At 40.5% G+C, this 18529-nt stretch overlaps 1 protein-coding gene across 4 annotated transcripts in view; it reads right to left on the reverse strand.

Annotated features, from left to right (window-relative positions):
• Positions 1-6504: 6504 nt before the first annotated feature.
• Ap2b1 (adaptor related protein complex 2 subunit beta 1) overlaps positions 6505-18529 on the reverse strand; it is a 114320-nt gene continuing 102295 nt past the window's right edge. For all 4 annotated transcript variants that reach the window (XM_046457537.2, XM_046457539.2, XM_046457536.2 and 1 more), the window contains 3 exons: positions 17874-17960; positions 11708-11862; positions 6505-6602 (listed from right to left, as the gene is read on the reverse strand). In XM_046457537.2, the coding sequence (XP_046313493.1) occupies positions 6528-6602; positions 11708-11862; positions 17874-17960 (317 nt within the window). In that variant the 3' untranslated portion in view covers positions 6505-6527. The remainder of the gene's footprint in view (positions 6603-11707; positions 11863-17873; positions 17961-18529) is intronic.

Raw genomic sequence — 18529 nt, forward strand, 5'->3', positions numbered from 1 at the left:
TACTTTAGGTCAAGAACGCATACACTCCCAGAGGCCTGTTCCTTCTCTTTCTGTCATTAGGGTTACCTGAGTGAATACATTTGAGAGGCTCCTCCCTTGAGTCTGTCTGGCCTTGACTCTCAGGTGGCTCTGATTGAGCTGAGCAGGCCAGATAAACCAGCTGATCAGGTTCCATGGATCCATCTACACCACATGAGACCCCAGCATAAAGTGGGACAGAAAGGACAAAGATCTCAATCTGTCTACCTCTGCCCCCGCTCCATTATAGCCAAGGATACCATGGGGCATTCAGAAGCTGATTGGCTAGATCTTGGGGCCTCTGACTATAAGTGGAACATGAATGAAATCAGGGAGGGAAAACATGAGGCTGGACTTGAACTTCATCCTCTCAACACCCACACAGTTGGAGAAGGGGGTGAGTGGAGTTCTTGCAGCTCAAAGTGTTCGGGCTCTTCCCAAAGGAGGAATGATTCTAGAGATAGATGGCAGTCTTGCCCCAAAACAATGCTGCAGGAAATTAAATCCTTGAAAACCACTTCTCCACCTGAGAATCTGGGTCTAACCAATCCCCCGAATTAGTCTTTCCCTTGTTGGCCGCATGGAAAACGGCAGGGCAAATGCTACATGAGAATCTGAAAGGTCAAGTTTAGAGCCAACTCAGAAACTTTTCAAGAAACATCCTTGTTGCTAATAGCATGTCTGGGGGCAGATTGGGACTCTAGGATTAGTGTTCAGGAGATAGAAATGGGTAACAACGGGGGAGGTGTCATCTTTCCCAAGTGCCATACCAGGTATTAAAATAAACAGGCTCTTGCCTCCTGGAGCTGGGGGTGGCAGGGAAAAGAAATCTGGGTCCAAGCAAAATCAAAAAAAGCATTAATGCAAGAGGTGGAAGTAGGAAGGCCCAAACCTGAGAGTCCTCAGCCGTTTTCTGCCCTCAGAAACAACATACCTGAGATCTCCATATTCCCCAGTTACCATTCTAGGGACAGAAGACAGTGTAATTGTAGGTAAAATCTGGGGTCTCTGTGCCCAGAACATATTGGTCTTCTAATCAGATGTGACAAGAGCTGAGGAAAGGCAGAACCTATCAGACAACCTTTGGGGGAATGAAGGAGGAACTGGAACGGATCAGGGAAGGCACAGACAGGGGTCAGAAGCCCTGGCTCTGCCACATCTCATCTGAAAAATGGGGGTGATGAGACAGACAAGGGAATAAGCAGGTACCATGTTCGTGGAAGTACTTTACCATTTCTCCCCTGCCACAAGAACACACTTTACCATAGAAGAGGAAGTAGATGAACAGGTGTGTCTCTCTAGCAGTGACTTAAAAATTTTTTTATAAAAATATTTTTTAGTTGTAGATGGACACAATATCTATTTATTTTTATGTGGTGCCAAGGATCGAACCCAGTGCCTCATGTGTGCTAATCAAGCGCTCTACCACTGGGCTAAAAACCCCAGCCCTTTTTACAATTTTTTTTTGTTCTTTTCAGTTATAGATGATAGTGGAATATATTTTGACGTATTATACATACATGGAGTATAACTTCCTATTCTTTTGTTTGTCCATGATGTGGAGTTACACTGGTCATGTATTCATAAACGAACATAGGAAAGTTATGTCCAATTCATTCTGTTTTTCTTGTGCCCATCCCCCCTCCCTTACCTTCATTCCTCTTTGTCTAATCCAGTGAACTTTGATTCTTCTCTCCACCCCCACCCCTTATTGTGTTAGCAGCCACATATCAGAGAGAACATTTGGCCCTTGGTTTTTTGGTTTTGACTTATTTCACTTAGCATGATAGTGTTCAGTTCCATTCATTTACTGGCAAACACCATAATTTCATTCTTCTTTATGGCTGAGTAATATTCCATTTTATATATATACCAGCTTCTTTATCCATTCATTTGTTGAAGAGCACCTTGGTTGGTTCCATAGCTTAGCTATTATGTAAACTGAGCTGCTATAAATGTTGACGTGGCAGAGCCAGGGCCTCTGACCCTTGTCTGAGTCTTCCCCACTCCACTCCAGTTCCTCTTTCATTCCCCCAAAAGTTCTCCAATAGGTTCTGCCTTTCCTCAGCTCTTGTCACATCTGATTTGAAGACCAGTATGTTCTGGGCACAGAGACCCCAGATTTTACCTACAATTACACTGTCTTCTGCCCCTAGAATGGTAACTGGGAAATACTGAGATCTCAGGTATATTGTTTCTAAGACCAGTAATATGCTGATTTCAAGTTCTCTGGGTATATGGACCGAGGAGTGGGATAATTGGGTTAAGTGGTGGTTCCATTTCAAGTTTTTTTTTTTTTTTTTTTTTAAATTATTTTATTTTATTAGTTTTCGGCGGACACAACATCTTTGTTTGTATGTGGTGCTGAGGATCGAACCCGGGCCGCACACATGCCATGCGAGCGCGCTACCTCTTGAGCCACATCCCCAGCCCCCATTTCAAGTTTTCTGAGGAATCTTCATATTGCTTTCTAGAGTGGTTGCCACCAATTTGCAGTCCCACCAGCAATGTAGGAGTATACCTTTCCCCTGACATCCTTGCCAAGATTGTTACTTGTATTCTTGATAATTCTGGCAGTGATTCTTAACTCTGACAGTATATTAGAAACACTGGGAGGGTTTTTTTTTCTTTAGTTTTCCCCTAGTTTATGCCCTAGACTCATTCAACAGAACCATCTTTTTTTTTTTTTTTTCCCATTTCCAGATGATGTGTACCCAAAGGCTGAGTTTCTCCCTGGAGAATTTCTTTGCCTAAAGGACATCACTCTAAACTAATGACTCCAAGGGGTAATTTCAGTAAGGCCCCCTGTATCTTTGACCCTGAACCTCAAGACCAACCTGACCCCACTCCTCCCCATGTATTTATTATTCATATTACAATTTGGCCTAACCACAGCTCAACAACTAGGAGTTCCTGGCTAGTGCCAGGACATCCAAGTAATAAAAGTAGCCATGGCTCTGAGTATCAGTTAAGTCTCCCAACTGGACTAGCAGTGGGAAATGCAGGAACTTGCCCAGAATCCCTCACTCCAACCTTTCCCCCCAACTGAAGGCTGTGGGAGATTTCATTGTGTGTCAGCTCAACAAAACCCAGGGGCAAGTTTGTATGTGTATCTCCCCCCAAGTGCCGGGGACTAAACCCAGGGCCTTAAGCATGCCCGGCAAGTGCTCTACCACTGAGTTACTTCCCCAGTCTGAGACCCTCATCTTGACAGCACCTGGGCTGTGTCCCCAACAACACAAATGCAGGTACTTAGACCTGAACTCCTTGGGAAACTTGCTAGAAGCAGCAGTACTTCTATTTGCTTGGGAACATGCAGCTCTGACTCCAAGACTGAGAGGCTTTTGCAAGTTGAGAGCTAAATGAGGTGTCCTGGGAAACTGAGAAGCTCAGCTGTGCTTCTCCTACCCTTAGGCCCTGTTGGTTGGCTACCTACTCACACATCAGAAGAAAGCCTAGTGCCCCTGGCAACACCTGCCAGGGAAGACAGAAGGGCTCTCCTGAACACTCCCCGCCTATGGAGATGCTTGTGGTGGCAGTGGTTTGGGGCTTGGTCAACAGGAGCCTCTGCTGAGGTATGTGATTCTTCCTCAAGTCAATTCCTCAAATAAAATAAAATAAAAAAATTTAAAGAATGGTTAACTAATGCTCTGTCTCTACCTGACCAGCTGCGTTTTGTCCTAGAGTTTCGTTCTGGGAACAAAGTACATACCACAAACTTTTGTGTAAATGAAAGTTTATTGACGAAGACACAAGGTCAAGCTTCACCCAACCCCACCCTCCCCAAGAACAGATCCCAATAAGAACAAAAGAATGATAAAGCATTCTTAGGGCAACACTTCCCCTCCCCCCATCTCTCTCCATCCCAGGCTTCACAACACAGGCACAGGGAACAGGCTTGGGTGAGGACAGACACTCAGGGTATCTCTGACCAGCAAGAGTTCTGGGTGTGTGTTTGCTTCCCTTGCCCTTTGTTATGATGCCAACTACCATTACAGAGGAAAGGAAGGGGGTGCTGGGCAACCTCCAATAGGTTCCTCCAATCTGGCCCAAACGAAGAGGCTGGAAGGGAAGATGTAGTGGAGGCAACAGGTGGTATCTCTAGGGAAGAGACTTTTTTATGTGGAGTCCCTCCCTGACTGCTCAGGGTGTGACAGGAGGAAGAACAAACATATTGTGGATTGGCTCAGTCAGATTGGCTAGGAATAGCAGCTGTTCCTGTTATTGGTGGGGAGGCCTAGAAGTCTCAGTTTTAGGGGTTGAGTGACATATCCTGGCATAAAACTGTGTTCTGTCTGCCCTGACACACTTTTCTTCTGGAACCATGGTTTGCTTTGAGATGACAACAGTGTTTGTAGTGTGAACCTTCTTCACTACTCGTATCCCATGACTCCATGAATGAGTCCCAACAAGGGAACTTTATCAATTTGTTTTTCTACCCCTCACATCACCAACCTACCCACCTCCCACACACATCCGTGCTATTTCCTACTCCTCATGTGCCTGAAATGTAGTGAGTGAGGGACATATTTCCTTTCTCCCACCCACTAATTCTTTTCTTGAAGAACCTTACGGTTTAAGAAACTGCTTTGGAGGACCCACTCCCTCCAAGCTTTGCAAATGGTACGAAGCAAGATCATTTTGGACATGATGGGACTGGTTTCTGCTCGTTTTCCACAATTCTCCAAAGTCCAATGGGTTAGGTATGAGTCCAATATGAGGACTGTGGACCCTGGGGTGCCTCTGACTTAGGAGACTCTGAGCAGAACGTGTTGGCTCCTGAATACCAGGTGCCAGACTATGCCACAAGTGTCCAAAGGTCACACAGTGTGAACACTGCTAAGCAGTGTGGTGTTTTGGGCACGAAGCATTCTTTGACCAGTTGTCCCCACTGTGTTCACATCTCCAAGATCCCTCCATTTTTTTTGTTCCTGTGGTGCTGGGGATTGCAAACACCCTACCACTGAACTACATCCCAGCCCTCCTCCAGTCTTTTGAGATGACAAGAACTGCTTGAACTTCTGGGATGATCGTAATTTGTTTTGGAATCTGAATAATGTAAAGAGCAGATCAGAGAGCTGAAGGGATAAAGAGAATCTGCAACATCTCTAAGCTCACTTCATCTCTACACCCACCCTGCTGACCTTGGGAATTAAGGCTCTAGGAGGACAGGGGAAACATCAGCTATACCTTCATTCTGTCATCCAGATACTGAAAAGATACTCTGCTGTGACCTGATGCTAATCAGTACTGAACATGTGAAGCGCCACAGAGCACGCAGAGAAAGGCAGGAGAAGGCATTGAGGAAATGAGCAGTAGTGAGACAGTCCCGCAGTGAGCACAACACTGATGGAAAATTTCGGGGACCCAACCTCAGCTCCACTACTGGACAGCTGACAGGCCATAATACCCTTTTTGATTTTTTAAAAATATTTTTTAGTTGTCAATGAACCTTTATTTACTTATATGAGGGACTGAGAATCAAACCTAGTTTGATTAGGTACTGGTCAGGTACGTGCTCTATCTACCACTGAGCCACCCCCTAGCCCCCCTTTTGCTTTTTATCTTTCTCCTTTGTAAGAAAACAGAGTTGGATACAGTCATTAAAGTCTGTTTCAACTTGAAAACTGATTTTAGATGTCAACTGGACCTGAGGAATACAGGGAACAGGGCTGGGAGAGGCCATTTTGGTTCTTGTTCTCTTACCTCTACTCAAATTCCTTAATTAGTCTTATTAATGGGCTAGTTTAGTGGAAAGGAATGTAGTCTTAATTTCTTTCAGCTTTGGTGCTGATGGGCTCCATGTTTCCTGTACCCTGAAACATCACTGACCATTCCCAACTGCAAGGCCATCAATGACATGATAATATGGTGGGTGACGGCAGCGGGGAGCACAAAGGCTTGCCTGAGGAAGGAGAATGGAGACAAAAACCAAAAAGAGCAAAAATCCAAAAGACCAGGGACAAGGTTGCCACAGATGAGGGACCCTCTAAAAGAGTGGGCTGTAACTGCTTCTCTTCCTCTAAGACTGCTGTGAATGATGGCCACTTGTTTTAACACTTTCTACGACTACCTCAACTTCACATATGTACAAAAATATAAAACAATAAAGTGCAGTTTATGTTTCAGTGACACTTTTCCTTGCTTTAATGTTTGTTGTCTTTTTCTGCTTTTGAAATGAGCTCTCGATTACAAAATATCAAACTACACTCAAAAGAAGGTGTAGAAAAAGCCAGCTGTTGGCACAGCACGGAGAAGCCCACAAATAAAGACAGATAGCAGCAGCAGGTGGCAAGAGGTGGGAGGTGACTGAAGCAGGGTTTCAAATGTTCACAGGAAGCTAAAACTATCCAACAAGTTGTGCTCTAATGTTAGCACAGGTTAGACTAGTCACTACCTTGGTGGGTGGCCTCAGTGTGTTTGAGTTCGGATTCTATACAATTTCTTCCAGTTAAGAATTCTTGGCTTGCACCAATCACAGGGAAGTTGGAGGGTACTGGACCAGTTTATTAGTTTTTCAAAATGCTGTCGTAGACCTGATAGATGTATTGAGAGACTTCAGGAGCTCTACACTTCAGGGACAGCTGTTAAGAAGAAAAGAAGAAGGACTATTAGTATGGAGGTTGGCATTACTCTAAAGGTATCCAAGCATTCAGTTCAAGAAAATTTCTGATACAATGTGAGAGAACCTTCTATCACTGGAGTAGCCAAACAAAGAGATCATGTTACTAGGTGCTATGGATCCTAGAATTTCACTTTGACAAATATCAAACTGTATGTCTTTTTACCTCCCTCTTATGTTGATCTATGAGGTTAGGAAATAATCCACGCTAAAAACATCAAGGCTTCTGACAGCAAGGGAAACAGCCGTTCTAATGCTTTACCAAGAGTTACAGGGATTACTATACCAACAAAAAAGGAAAGGCAAAAACCCTTTTGGTGGGGCTGGGGCTGTGGGCTCAGTGGTAGAGAGCTTGCCTAGCATGCATGAGGCACTGGGTTCGATCCTCAGCACCATATAAAAATAAAATAAAGATACTGTGTCCACCTAAAACAAATAAATAAATATTTTAAAAAAACCAACCCTTTTGTTGATGGTCATTTCAGCTGTCTGCCTCAATTCCTCAGACAAGGAGGAACTGTACAATCAAGTCAAATAAAAACAAAAGTTTGGTTAAGTCTAAGATACAAGTCCTTTCTAAATTACACTGGGGAGAGCATACATTCTTTTTTATTGTTCTTTCTGGGTCCGGGGGGATTGAACCCAGAGCTTCCCACATGGTAGGCAAGTGTTCTACCACTGAGCTACACCCCTAGCCTGAGAGTATACACCCTTAAGAAGGGAAGACAAGAACTATCAACTACTTAGTGTAACTGGACAGCAATTCGTGCCAAATGCTTCATCTTTCATTTTCTGCCTCTTTAGACAGGCAATTTAGATATTTCTGATACCACTTCTACTCCTCCACCACTGTCTCTTCTCTTAGTTTAATGAATACCAAGTTAAACACTGAGAATTTCACTTTGTGGTTCAAAAAGAACAAAATTTTTTTTTTAAATTTTTAATATTTATTTATTTTTAGTTATCAGCAGACATAACATCTTTGTTTGTATGTGGTGCTGAGGATGGAACCCGGGCCGCACACATGCCAGGCGAGCGCGCTACCGCTTGAGCCACATCCCCAGCCCAAAAAGAACAAAATTTAAACCCAGGTTTGAACTCCTTAATTGTATCAGATTAGGCAAATTATTATTGACAATAACTTATAAGCAAGCAAAATGTATTTTATTTTATTTTATTTTTTTTTTTTTTTAATTTTAATATTTATTTATTTTTTTTTAGTTTTCGGCGGACACAACATCTTTGTTTGTATGTGGTGCTGAGGATCGAACCTGGGCCGCAAGCATGCTAGGCGAGCGCGCTACCGCTTGAGCCACATCCCCAGCCCCGCAAAATGTATTTTAGAATAAGAAAAAAAAATTTTCCCTTGGACTATTGACATCATTGCTCTTTTTAAGTTAGGACAGAGCAACAAAAGTTTGTATTTTTTTAAATTATTTTCCCTCTTTATTCTCTTATTAAAGAGACTCTGAACAATTAAACATAGATCAATGGTGAAAATATCTTTGGAAAAGAATCAAAAAGATATTGGTCAATGCTGAATTTTCTGAAAAACCAATATCCTAAAAACAAAGAAAAATAAAAAATAAAAGCAATCCAAAAAAGGAAAAAAATCAGAATATTTTATTTTAAAGCTTTAACATTCAGTCTCCAAGGCTGCTGTTTAATATCAATCAGATAACTCTGTTAAATATAAAAACCAAAAACAACCATCCAACATAAGAATTCAAATACACATGGAAAACAGCCTCCTTCCACCCAAGTAGCTTTAGGCGTTTCACCAATTTTTAAACTCCCTACAGAGGCAATTCTTCTATCTCCTCCTCTTCAGCCTTTCCACTGCCAATGTTGTGGAAACGTCTAGTGGAGAATATGTGGGTTCAGAGGAGGAGGTGGAAGAGGAGGAGAGGAAGCTAAAAAGAACAAGAACAGCTTAAGGGAGTTAACTCAGACTAAAGAGGGGTAGTTCCTTTTTCCCAAAATACTGTCCTATATTTTTTCACACCTTTGTAACAATACTTTAGGTTCTGTTGCTTAGAGGTTCCTTTTTTTGTTGTTCATGACTAGTAAGGAAATACTGCTATTCTCAACAAAAGCCCAAAGTGCTAAACACCATGAATAATGGATTGACCAGGCCTAGATAGACCCTGAGGCATTACAGCTGTTCTTCAGAGGAAAACGAAGAATTTTTCTATTTTCTCTGGATTCAAATATTCTGTTCTCCTCACCCCAAACCCTGCCCCCATTCCAGCCTAAGGAAAACAGGCCTTTCCTGGGACCTAACTTCTGACCTGCTTATGTGACACATCATTAATATCAACCACTCAGGAATGTTGCCCCCTAGACATACCAAAGGAGGAGAGTTACCTGTCCTGTCTAAGAACACATGCTTCTTCACCTGGGTCAAGTTATTTTTCCAAGACTGACTTATAGAGATATGGCCTTACACTTAAAAACTGTTTTTTGTTTTGTTTTGTTTTTTAGTATTATATCCATTTTATTTCTCTGTATAATTGAATGTTATTTGACCATAAAAAGAAATATTGATATGGATAAACACACCTTCTTAATGAAAATCAGTAAGGACTGGATTAGAGGAAGATGCTTTATCAACCCCTTAGGAAACGAAGGGACCATCAGTCCTTCAGGCACTAGTATTGGCTTAACTTTTTTTTAATTTTTTTTTTTTTAAGTTGTAGATGGACACACTATCTTTACTTATTTTTAATGTGGTGCCGAGGATCGAACCCAGCACCTCACTCATGCTAGGTGAGCACTCTACCACTGAGCCATGACCCCAGTCCCTTAATCAGATTTTGTTCCTTCTTAATACCAAGCTAAGAACAGATCAATAGTATAACGGGTGCTTAGGATGATGGAGGGAAAGGAATGGGTCTGGGTGATAATGAATCTACAGCCTCACTCAGGAATAGATTAGATCTATGTCACGTGATATGATGAAAGGTTCAGAAGGTCCTGTGGGTAGAGGGAACCTGGTTACCAGAGGGATGAGTAACACAAAGAATAAAGGAAGCCAAATAAATATTTTAAAAGACAGGGAAGGACGGAAGGTGGGTGTGGCTAAAAAGAAATAACATTAGGACAACATCTTGAGGTACTCTTTCTTTCATTTGTATTGTTTTATGCTGAATTTATTCCTAGGCCTTGTTTTTTTCTTCCTTCAATTTCTTCTGGGATATTTTCTTCTGGGCACTCTCTTGGTTTAGAACAGTTTATTCCATTTCAATAAAGATCTTCTCAAAATGGCAGGGGAGCTCATGGTTGAGTTTATGTGTATGTGAGTATGTGTTGTGGGGGGGGTTTGGGGATTGAGTCCAATGGCGCTCTAACACTAAATTATACGTCCAGCCTTTTTAAATTTTATATAAAAACTGATGAAATCTGAATAAGGGATATAATTAATCATATTGTACCAATGCCTATTTTCTAATGAAGTATGGGTGTTCTTTCATTGTCAGTGGGGAACACTGGAAACTGTATGTTCCATTTAAAAAATTTGAGTCTTTAATTACTTAAAAATAAAAAAATTTTAAAAATTCAACAAACTTATGTTTAGGACAGTGATACTATCAGGTCCTTCTCAAAATAAAGAATATGGAATAGGAAGCATCAATAAACACCTGACCTCTGAACACTACTCATCTACTTACAAAGAATAATTATGCTCCTTTAACCTAGATGAGATGAAAGATTGTATACAATAAAATCATGAATGGGAAGCAAAAAGAAACACATACATGCACACAGCACACAATTAGAGCCAAATTTCTAGGAAGTAAAGAAATTATTTTATAAGACTTTGATTTTATAGTGAAAACCTGTCCTTCTATAGTAACAGCACAGAGGGGTTTTTTCTCTTGGGGAATTCAAGGTAAATGATTAGAGAGGTCTACTCTTCAAAACAAAACAAAACAAAAAAACCCCAAAAACAAACCCAAGGGATTAGTGGTGGGAGGGAGGAGTAATACCGTACAAGGGAAGCTTGAAGTTTTCCTGCTCTCAGATGCTTGAGCAAAAATCTAACTTAAGGGACTCCGCATCAGCAACTCACATGTATACAAGCCATTCCTGTTTACTGTAAGGAAGGGAGCTGGTGGGGAAAGCACCAAGAGTTTTCAGAGCTGGCAGGGCTATTCCCTTGATGTAAGCTAATAAAAACAGATTTAGCTGTCAAAACTAAGAAATGGGGTCATGATGTTTCTTAGTTAAACAGTTAAAAGGCTCCCTGGATTTATTGACAATTCAATATTGAAAGTTTCTTATTCAATATTGTCACTTGCCTGTCCCATCCTTCAATACTGCCTATTAGAAAACTCAAGTATAACACAAGAATAAGACACCCCCCCACCCCCGACAAACTCAAAGAGTTTGTTTTATCTTTTCAGAATGCAGATGACAAGCAGCATCTTGTTGGAAGATCACATTTTACAACAATAAACAAATGCCTATGGCTTATGGTATCAATCTTAGCTGGTTAACAAAGAAACGGCTTCTGCCTTATATTGTCAGAATTTTTACTTTAGTTCAGTGTGGTACTGAAGGAGGTTTTTTCAAACTGAATCCCCTTACATGCTTGTCAATGTATGTTCCATTTTGCCTTACTTTTCACAATATGCATTTCAAGACATACAAAGGCACTTGTGTATATGACTCCGATATCCTTAGGTCATAGACTTCCAAAGCAGGAAAGATCCTCTTAAAATCAGCGAGGAAACCATCTTCATAGTGGCTTGTTATAGTACCACAAGCACAGTTATGGTAGTTAAGTATTAACTTATATTTGGATCAAGTTGCCAAGTTTTGTGAGCAGCTCGCAAGAATGGTTGTGCCACACTCCCTATTGCCAGAGCCACCATGCCTGCTGCGTGGGGCAGGCTTCACAATGAGGAGGTCTTCCATCAAGGCAATCAGGGAGTTCTTTATTGACTGATTATGGGTGATACCTCTGATCTGAAGCATCTCCTCTGGGTCTTGTGCCAAGCAAAAATGGAAGGGTTCTTACCTCCCTCCTCTAATCCATCTCATCCATTCTGAGAAGGGTCTTACCGTATAATTGGGGTTTCCTGGCTGGATGCGTAGCTCAGCCAAAATCCAAATGCCATTAGTGAGCTTCAGGGATTGGTATAGCATGTCCTGCCCTTCCACATTCCTCTTGGCAATAGTATAAACATTGTTGTTTTGCAACTTGCTGGAAACAGTGTCTAGAAATAGATTCAAACCCCAACACCTTAAGTTAAAATCTCAAATAAATTTATGCTCTCTTCTGACATTCTTATGAGCAACATGTGCTCAAGTTCCTGACAAGTACAAGTCCCTAACAAATGTGCAGGTACATATTTCAGGAAGCCCTTTTCCCACACACAGCAAAAGGTAAGAAACAGGCCCTTAAAGTACCTCCTATTAGATTCCCAAATGGAAAGCTGAATAGGGTGCACCTAAACAATGGGTTCAAGAGTTACCTGTGGAAATTATAAAATAGGTGAGCCTAAGGGTTTAGTATATCAAACACGGTGGCTATATGAATGAAAATGCTCTGAAATGCACAAGATCAGAGACAGGAAATGTAATAATTCCTAGAATGCTGGTCTCAGATCAATGAGGATATAAAGACTGATAATCAAATCTATAATACTTCCTTCCCAAGTCACTATTACTTTACTGTGAGCCACATGGGTCTTAATAACAGGATCAGAAAAGGGCAGAGTTGCAGAAGTCCTTCAAGTCAAATTTATTAACTGGGATATTTAAGATTTTTTTTTTTTTAAACAGGCAAATGATTTCTTAAAACTTTAAAGAACACCATGTCTCTAAATAAACCATGAAACAACCATCTCAATATAAGGCTCTGCAGAAGACTGAAGCTATGCAAAAGTGACTGCAGCCAGGCCTGGATACAAGTCTTCTTAGTTATCAACTCTGGCTATTCCAGAATTAAAGATCCCCTTTCTTTGTGAGATGCTGCGACATCAGAGAAAGAGAAACTTCCAGAATAGAGATGATAACACTACCTTCTTTAACTGTTTATTATGTTAATTTCTGATGAGAATTTAAATTACTCATGCCTCTCTCAGGATCCAAATTCTCCCACATAAAATTCTGCCTATTCTTGTGTGCTTTCTAGGAAAAGGTAGCCAAGATAAATAGTCTTATACCCTCCCTGAAGGGTAAGCCCTCAGGACAGGGATCCTGGAGTTTTTCACTGTGGCTTACCATAGTACCTGGGACACAATAAGGTAACTGTCATCCATATCTATGAATATGCCTCTGACTTGGGTGTTGAAAATGCCAATATTTACATAATGCCATAGACACTAAAAACCATCTCCACAAATATAGGCGAATTTGAAGGTACGACTCACCCTGATATCTTTTTACTACACTCAAACCAGCAATAGTTTGGGGAAGGATGAACTAAAGCCCCATTCATTAAGTATTTTCATCACACTTATTTACTACTTAACTTTTCCTCTTTTATTTCCAAGGTTTCTAATAACACCAAGTAGAACAGTTATAACTTACGAAACAGCTCTGAGGAGCCAAAAAGTGTATCTCAGAATACTTATATATAATATTGGTAGAGAAGACAGCTTCAGTATGCTTTGCAATCACCTTGTGGGGGGTCAGGCAGTTCTGGCTGTCATCCTCATTCCCACAGTGAAGGGTTCTTGCAGCTTAGACTGGGTTGCTAAGCAACATCACCAGTTGGAGTTTGGCTAATATCTTTTGACAGGATTGTCTTGAACACATAGAGGCTCGTGTTAAGTTGAAAAAACTATTATTCTTAACCTTTCAAGGTGTTTGTCCATTTCCCAGAACAACAAAATACATACATAGTAGGAACTTCTGTTTTAAGTTCTGCATAGGCATGTTTGTTCTAGACAATGTGTATAGCAATGCCCAGATTACTAGACTTCTTGTGATCTTATGCAAGAGATGACAGGCCAGGAATTTAGCTGTGTTCATACTGAATGAATGGTTGTTGTATTGCTACTTCTATCAGAGGATTGAATGAAAGGAGGATTTCTAACATAAGTATGTGTGAATCAGCTTTTTTTTTCCCTTCCTCCCTTCCCTCTTTCCATCATAGTGCTGGGGACTGAACCAGGGTCTTCTGCATTTAGGCAAGTTCTCTATCACTGAGCTATATCCCTAGCCCCTTTGAAATTTTTATTCTGAGACAGGTTATCACTAAGGCTAACTCAGCCAAGGCTAACTCAGACTCTCAAGTAGTTGGGATTATAGGTGTGTGCCACCTATAATTGTTTTTCTTAAATTAAGTCACACTTCTTCTGGCAGCAATAAAGGTAAAGAAGGTTCCCAAAGCAGAGAGTGGGAATCAGGGAGTTTGCATTCAGGCACCAGCTAGGGCATTCATTATCGAGTTCAAAACCACTAAGACTGCTGGAAAAAACACTCTATCATTTGAGCAAACAAACTAGAGTTAAAAGTTGACTGGGAAAGTTCCCATTTTTGAAATGTTCCAAGGGATGGAGAGAGCCATGACAAACACAGAAATATAACTCATTACCACTTAATGCCCATGTCTGAAGAAATATCTTATCTCACTACAATGTCTAACTAGTGAAAACAGATATACCATGTCTCTGAGCTTTTTTTTTTTTTTTGAGGTGTATAGACTTTTAATTTTTAAAATTTACAATAAAATACATTATCACACAGTGCAGGAGCTAGCAAAGGGCAGTCTCTGAGCTTTTAAGAATATGCTAAACACTTAATTTAAAAAAAAAAAAAAGATTTGTATTCAGACATATTGGCACATGCCTGTGATCCCAAAGGCTCAGGAGGCTGAGTCAGGAGAATGGAGAGTTCAAAGCTAGCCTCAGCAACATCAAAACACTAAGCAACTCAGTGAGACCCTGTCTCTAAATAAAATATAAAATAGGGCTGGGGATGTGGCTCAGTGGTTGATTGTCCCTGAGTTCAATCCCCGGTACCCCACTTCCCCCCCAAACAAAAACGATTTATAGTATTGTTTTCCACACAGATTCATTTTTTGATAAGGCTAGTGATGCAACTACTTCTTATGCACTTATGATAGTGTTCCCAAATATATGTACTAACTCCAAGTGTAGGCCCAATGGTTAAGATGCAAAAGAGATTCAGAAAGATCTCTTGACTCTGTAGAATTGATTAGTGCTAGGAAGCAAGGAGTCCTGTCCATTAGTGCCTTTCTGATCTAAAAATGTTATTTAAAATAAATAACGGCACCATAAGCACCCTTATTGCATACCCCTTTCTATTAAGGTCTGATTATTATTAAGACTTGGGAAGAGGGTCTCTTTCTTCTTTAGAAAGATGGGAAAAAGCAAAAGTAAAAGCTCAATGCTAGGTTGGTAAGTCCTTTAAGCCTGTGACTTCTTATAACCCTCAAGAGTGCTCGTTCCATTTGTCAAATGTCTAGCTAGCACAGAAAAGCTATTTTAAGTGTTGGTGCTATTGTGATTAGGGCAGAGCAGCTGGAAAAGATGTTATTTTTAGCTCTTAGCTAGACCCAGGGTGTTGAATCAGAAGGCACGAAACCTGCAAACACTCCTGTTAATAGAGCCCTTAAGACTGGAAAGAAATATAAAGGCCAGGACACTCCAGACCTTGGGGTGGAGTCAAAGGAAAAGTTACAAAGGATTAGTTACAGGAAGTGGTCTTACAAGATTAGCAGTGATTTAGTGTGTGAAATGATGGCCTTGGGCTCCTAGAGAAAACGAATTGGCTGGTTTTCTGTATGTTTCATGTGCTCCACTGCAACAGAGCAGTGTCACTAGAAAACCAATTCAATAGTATTTGGAGCACCAAAGGCAGAGAGGGATTGGAGTGGGGCCATGGCAAAACTGGTCAAACTGAATTTGCTTTGAGATCTACATCAGAGGATATGGCCTTACTTGGAAAAATGCCAGGCATTTCCTCTTTGGCAGGTGAAATACAGCTTCAAAACTCTCACCTTGAAGCAGAGTTATAATATTTTTTTTTCTATTATTTTGGCAGGGCAAACTAAAGCTCTCATTCATTCCAACTTCCATTTTTTCTTTATGAAAAAAGCATGTCTCTTTCACACTGGACCTCTAAAACCAAACCTAACTTCCAATTACTGTGGCTTTTCTTGGCTACATAGACCAGAATTTCCCAGATCATGTTCAAGAAACAATGATATTCCATGAGACATTAAAAAGCACTTCATGATTTTAAATTCTATGATCAAATAAATTCAGCTAACACTGAGTTAAACAGTTTCTTTAATAGAGCCTTCTCTGAGCTTTTAGTGTGTGAATGTACAATGGCAACTTTTTTGTTTTTAAATACTATTTTAGTTGTAGTTAGACACAATATCTTTATTTTATTTGTGGTGCTGAGGATAGAACCCAGCATCTCACACATGCTAGGCAAGCACTCTACTGCTGAGCCACAACCTCAGCCCCTGCAATGACAACTTCTAAGAGAGGCATGTCATATGCTGTATTTTTCAACTTTAATTGACCACAGACGCTACACCCTTTTTTATTGAGAAACAAGTGATCTCAGGAACATGCTATCTGAAATGCTGCTACTGGATCAACTGCCACAAGGGTGATGGTTAATCCAGGTCCCGTCTCTTCCAAGTGAGTGTAGAGGCTGCTTCTCTGAAGAGACCCATTTTGGTTTTTACCACTAGCTCCTGTGCATTCTGCACACAGGGGTTTCTTGAAGAATAGCTTGTTCCATGTAAAGTTGGTTCATGGTAACTGACCAGTCAGTCTCAGTGAGAGGGACAGATGACAGTCACCTACTTATGACATGGCACAAGATGAAGAGAATCAACTAACTAGTTATTTTGATAGAAATCATAAGAGTCAACACTCAACACCTCTCTAAGGGCTGAGGAGGTATAAGGTAATCCTTATCAAAAGCAAACTTCTGCATGAAGTTTATACATTCAAAAAATGTCAGTCTGTCTGTCTTTTATATCTGAGGGCTCAAGCAGGGCTTGTCTCCTGAATCTCTCAAAGAAGGCCTACATCCACATCACATTCAAAAGAGGCATCACAGGAAGAAGCTGATCACTTTCAGATTTCAAAGCTCTATATGAAAAGATCTATCTGAACACAGAAGATGAAAACAACACAGAGATCCAAAAAACTAAAATTAAAAACAAAAAGTTGGAACAACTTTCTTTTTTCTTTTTTTTCTTTTGGCAGTGCTGGGCAAGGCAAGTACTCTACCAACTGAGCTATATCCCAGCCCCCCTGGAACAACTCTCTGAATTGCCATATTGCCTCTTTCCCCCAATATCCTGCTCCATCTTCAAGAGAAGATAGAAGTGTGCTGAAAGCACCTTATGAGAAATATTAAAGTGTGGAAGAGGAAATGATGGGGAAATGAGGAAGAAGGAGATACTGACCAAGCACCAAGGCTCATTTTCATTTGAATTCATAAAATCTTTATACTGAGACAGATGAAGGGGGTGTCGAAGGGGGAGAAGAAGGGAGGAGGCAGGCACAAAATGCAGGACTCTAAACAGTGAAGAGCTTCTTCCACTTCAGTGAAACAAAACCCTAGGGAATGACAGCTGCTATTGTTTCTCCTCTTAGGTTACCTCTTTTTATGTTCTATTATAGTAATAAAATTAACTACCAAAGAGTCTGGGGATTTTTAATGGTGAATGAAAGAGGACAAAATCATCATATAAAAGCTGATACAAGGCAGTAAAGAAAAAGGTTACCATCCAGGCTTTAATCAACCACAATGCATTCTTTAATTATAAATTAAAGAGATTCTAAATACAGGATTCTCAGAAAGATAGCTACCTTTCCTTCAATATCAAAAGGTTTTGGCAGAAAAGATGAAATGGTCCTTTTAATTATTTGGAAAGTGCATATCCTCAAAGGACACTTTAATGTTTAAATAATATGTACTTAAGTCATCTGATTAACCGAGTTAATCAGATGTTTAAGTAATATGAATCACTTGTCTTCAACTACTGAAGAACTGTGTAGATGGATTCTTTCTAGTCTGTTTCCTAAATCTATTAGCTTGTAATCTAGTGCCTTATATCGAAATATCCCAAGTTTGTAAAGAGAGCTTTGCAAAGTAATGTGTCTAACACTTACCCACTGGAAACATGTTAGAGATGTGGAAAGAAAGAGGAATATAAAGCAAAGATAAAACCTTAAAATATCTAATTGGCTTATTAAGATGAAAATGAAACTTAACTATTACTCACCAGCATTTAAATGGCATTCCTTAATCTGAAACTGAAGTTCATTTTCATTGGGAATATCCTTCCATGTTGCAAGGAAGACCTGGCGTTCTGTATTGGGAAGCAGGGGGAAAGGGTAGATGTATTGTCAGTATTCTCATTTTTGGTGCCTTGCACATTTCCCCTTTGGAATACTAGCTCTTGCAATACAGCCAGCAGCAGGCTGGAACTGGAGCCAATTTTTATCTATTACACTGGTATTATAAACCCCAGATCAATCAACCCCTCATTCAAAAGCATGAAGATACACTGGGAAAGAGTTTTTCACTTAGAAGTCAGTTTTGGTTCCCTTGTTTTCCTGTTTGGGTGACTTTGGGTAAGTCCTGTGACCTTTCTGAGCCTGAATTTCTTCATTTATAATTATATCTGTCCAACTATCCCCAAAGAGCCACTGTAAAGATCAAGTCAATTAAGCACCAATATAACTTAATAGCTACTAATATAGACTAGTTTGCTTTTTTGGGGGGGGCGGGGAATGGTGGTATAGAGGATCCAACCCAGGACCTCATGCATAAGTGTTCTACCAATGAGCTACACCCCCAGCCCTTTTTATTTTGAAACAGGGTCTAAATCGGCATGGCTGACCTCAAACTCGTGATTCTCCTGCCTCATCCTCCCAA

This window comes from Marmota monax, unplaced genomic scaffold (genome assembly GCF_021218885.2).
Source record: "Marmota monax isolate L192 unplaced genomic scaffold, Marmota_monax_Labrador192_F-V1.1 WCK01_AAM20220418_F8-fsc00417, whole genome shotgun sequence".
NCBI classification, from domain to species: domain Eukaryota; kingdom Metazoa; phylum Chordata; class Mammalia; order Rodentia; family Sciuridae; genus Marmota; species Marmota monax.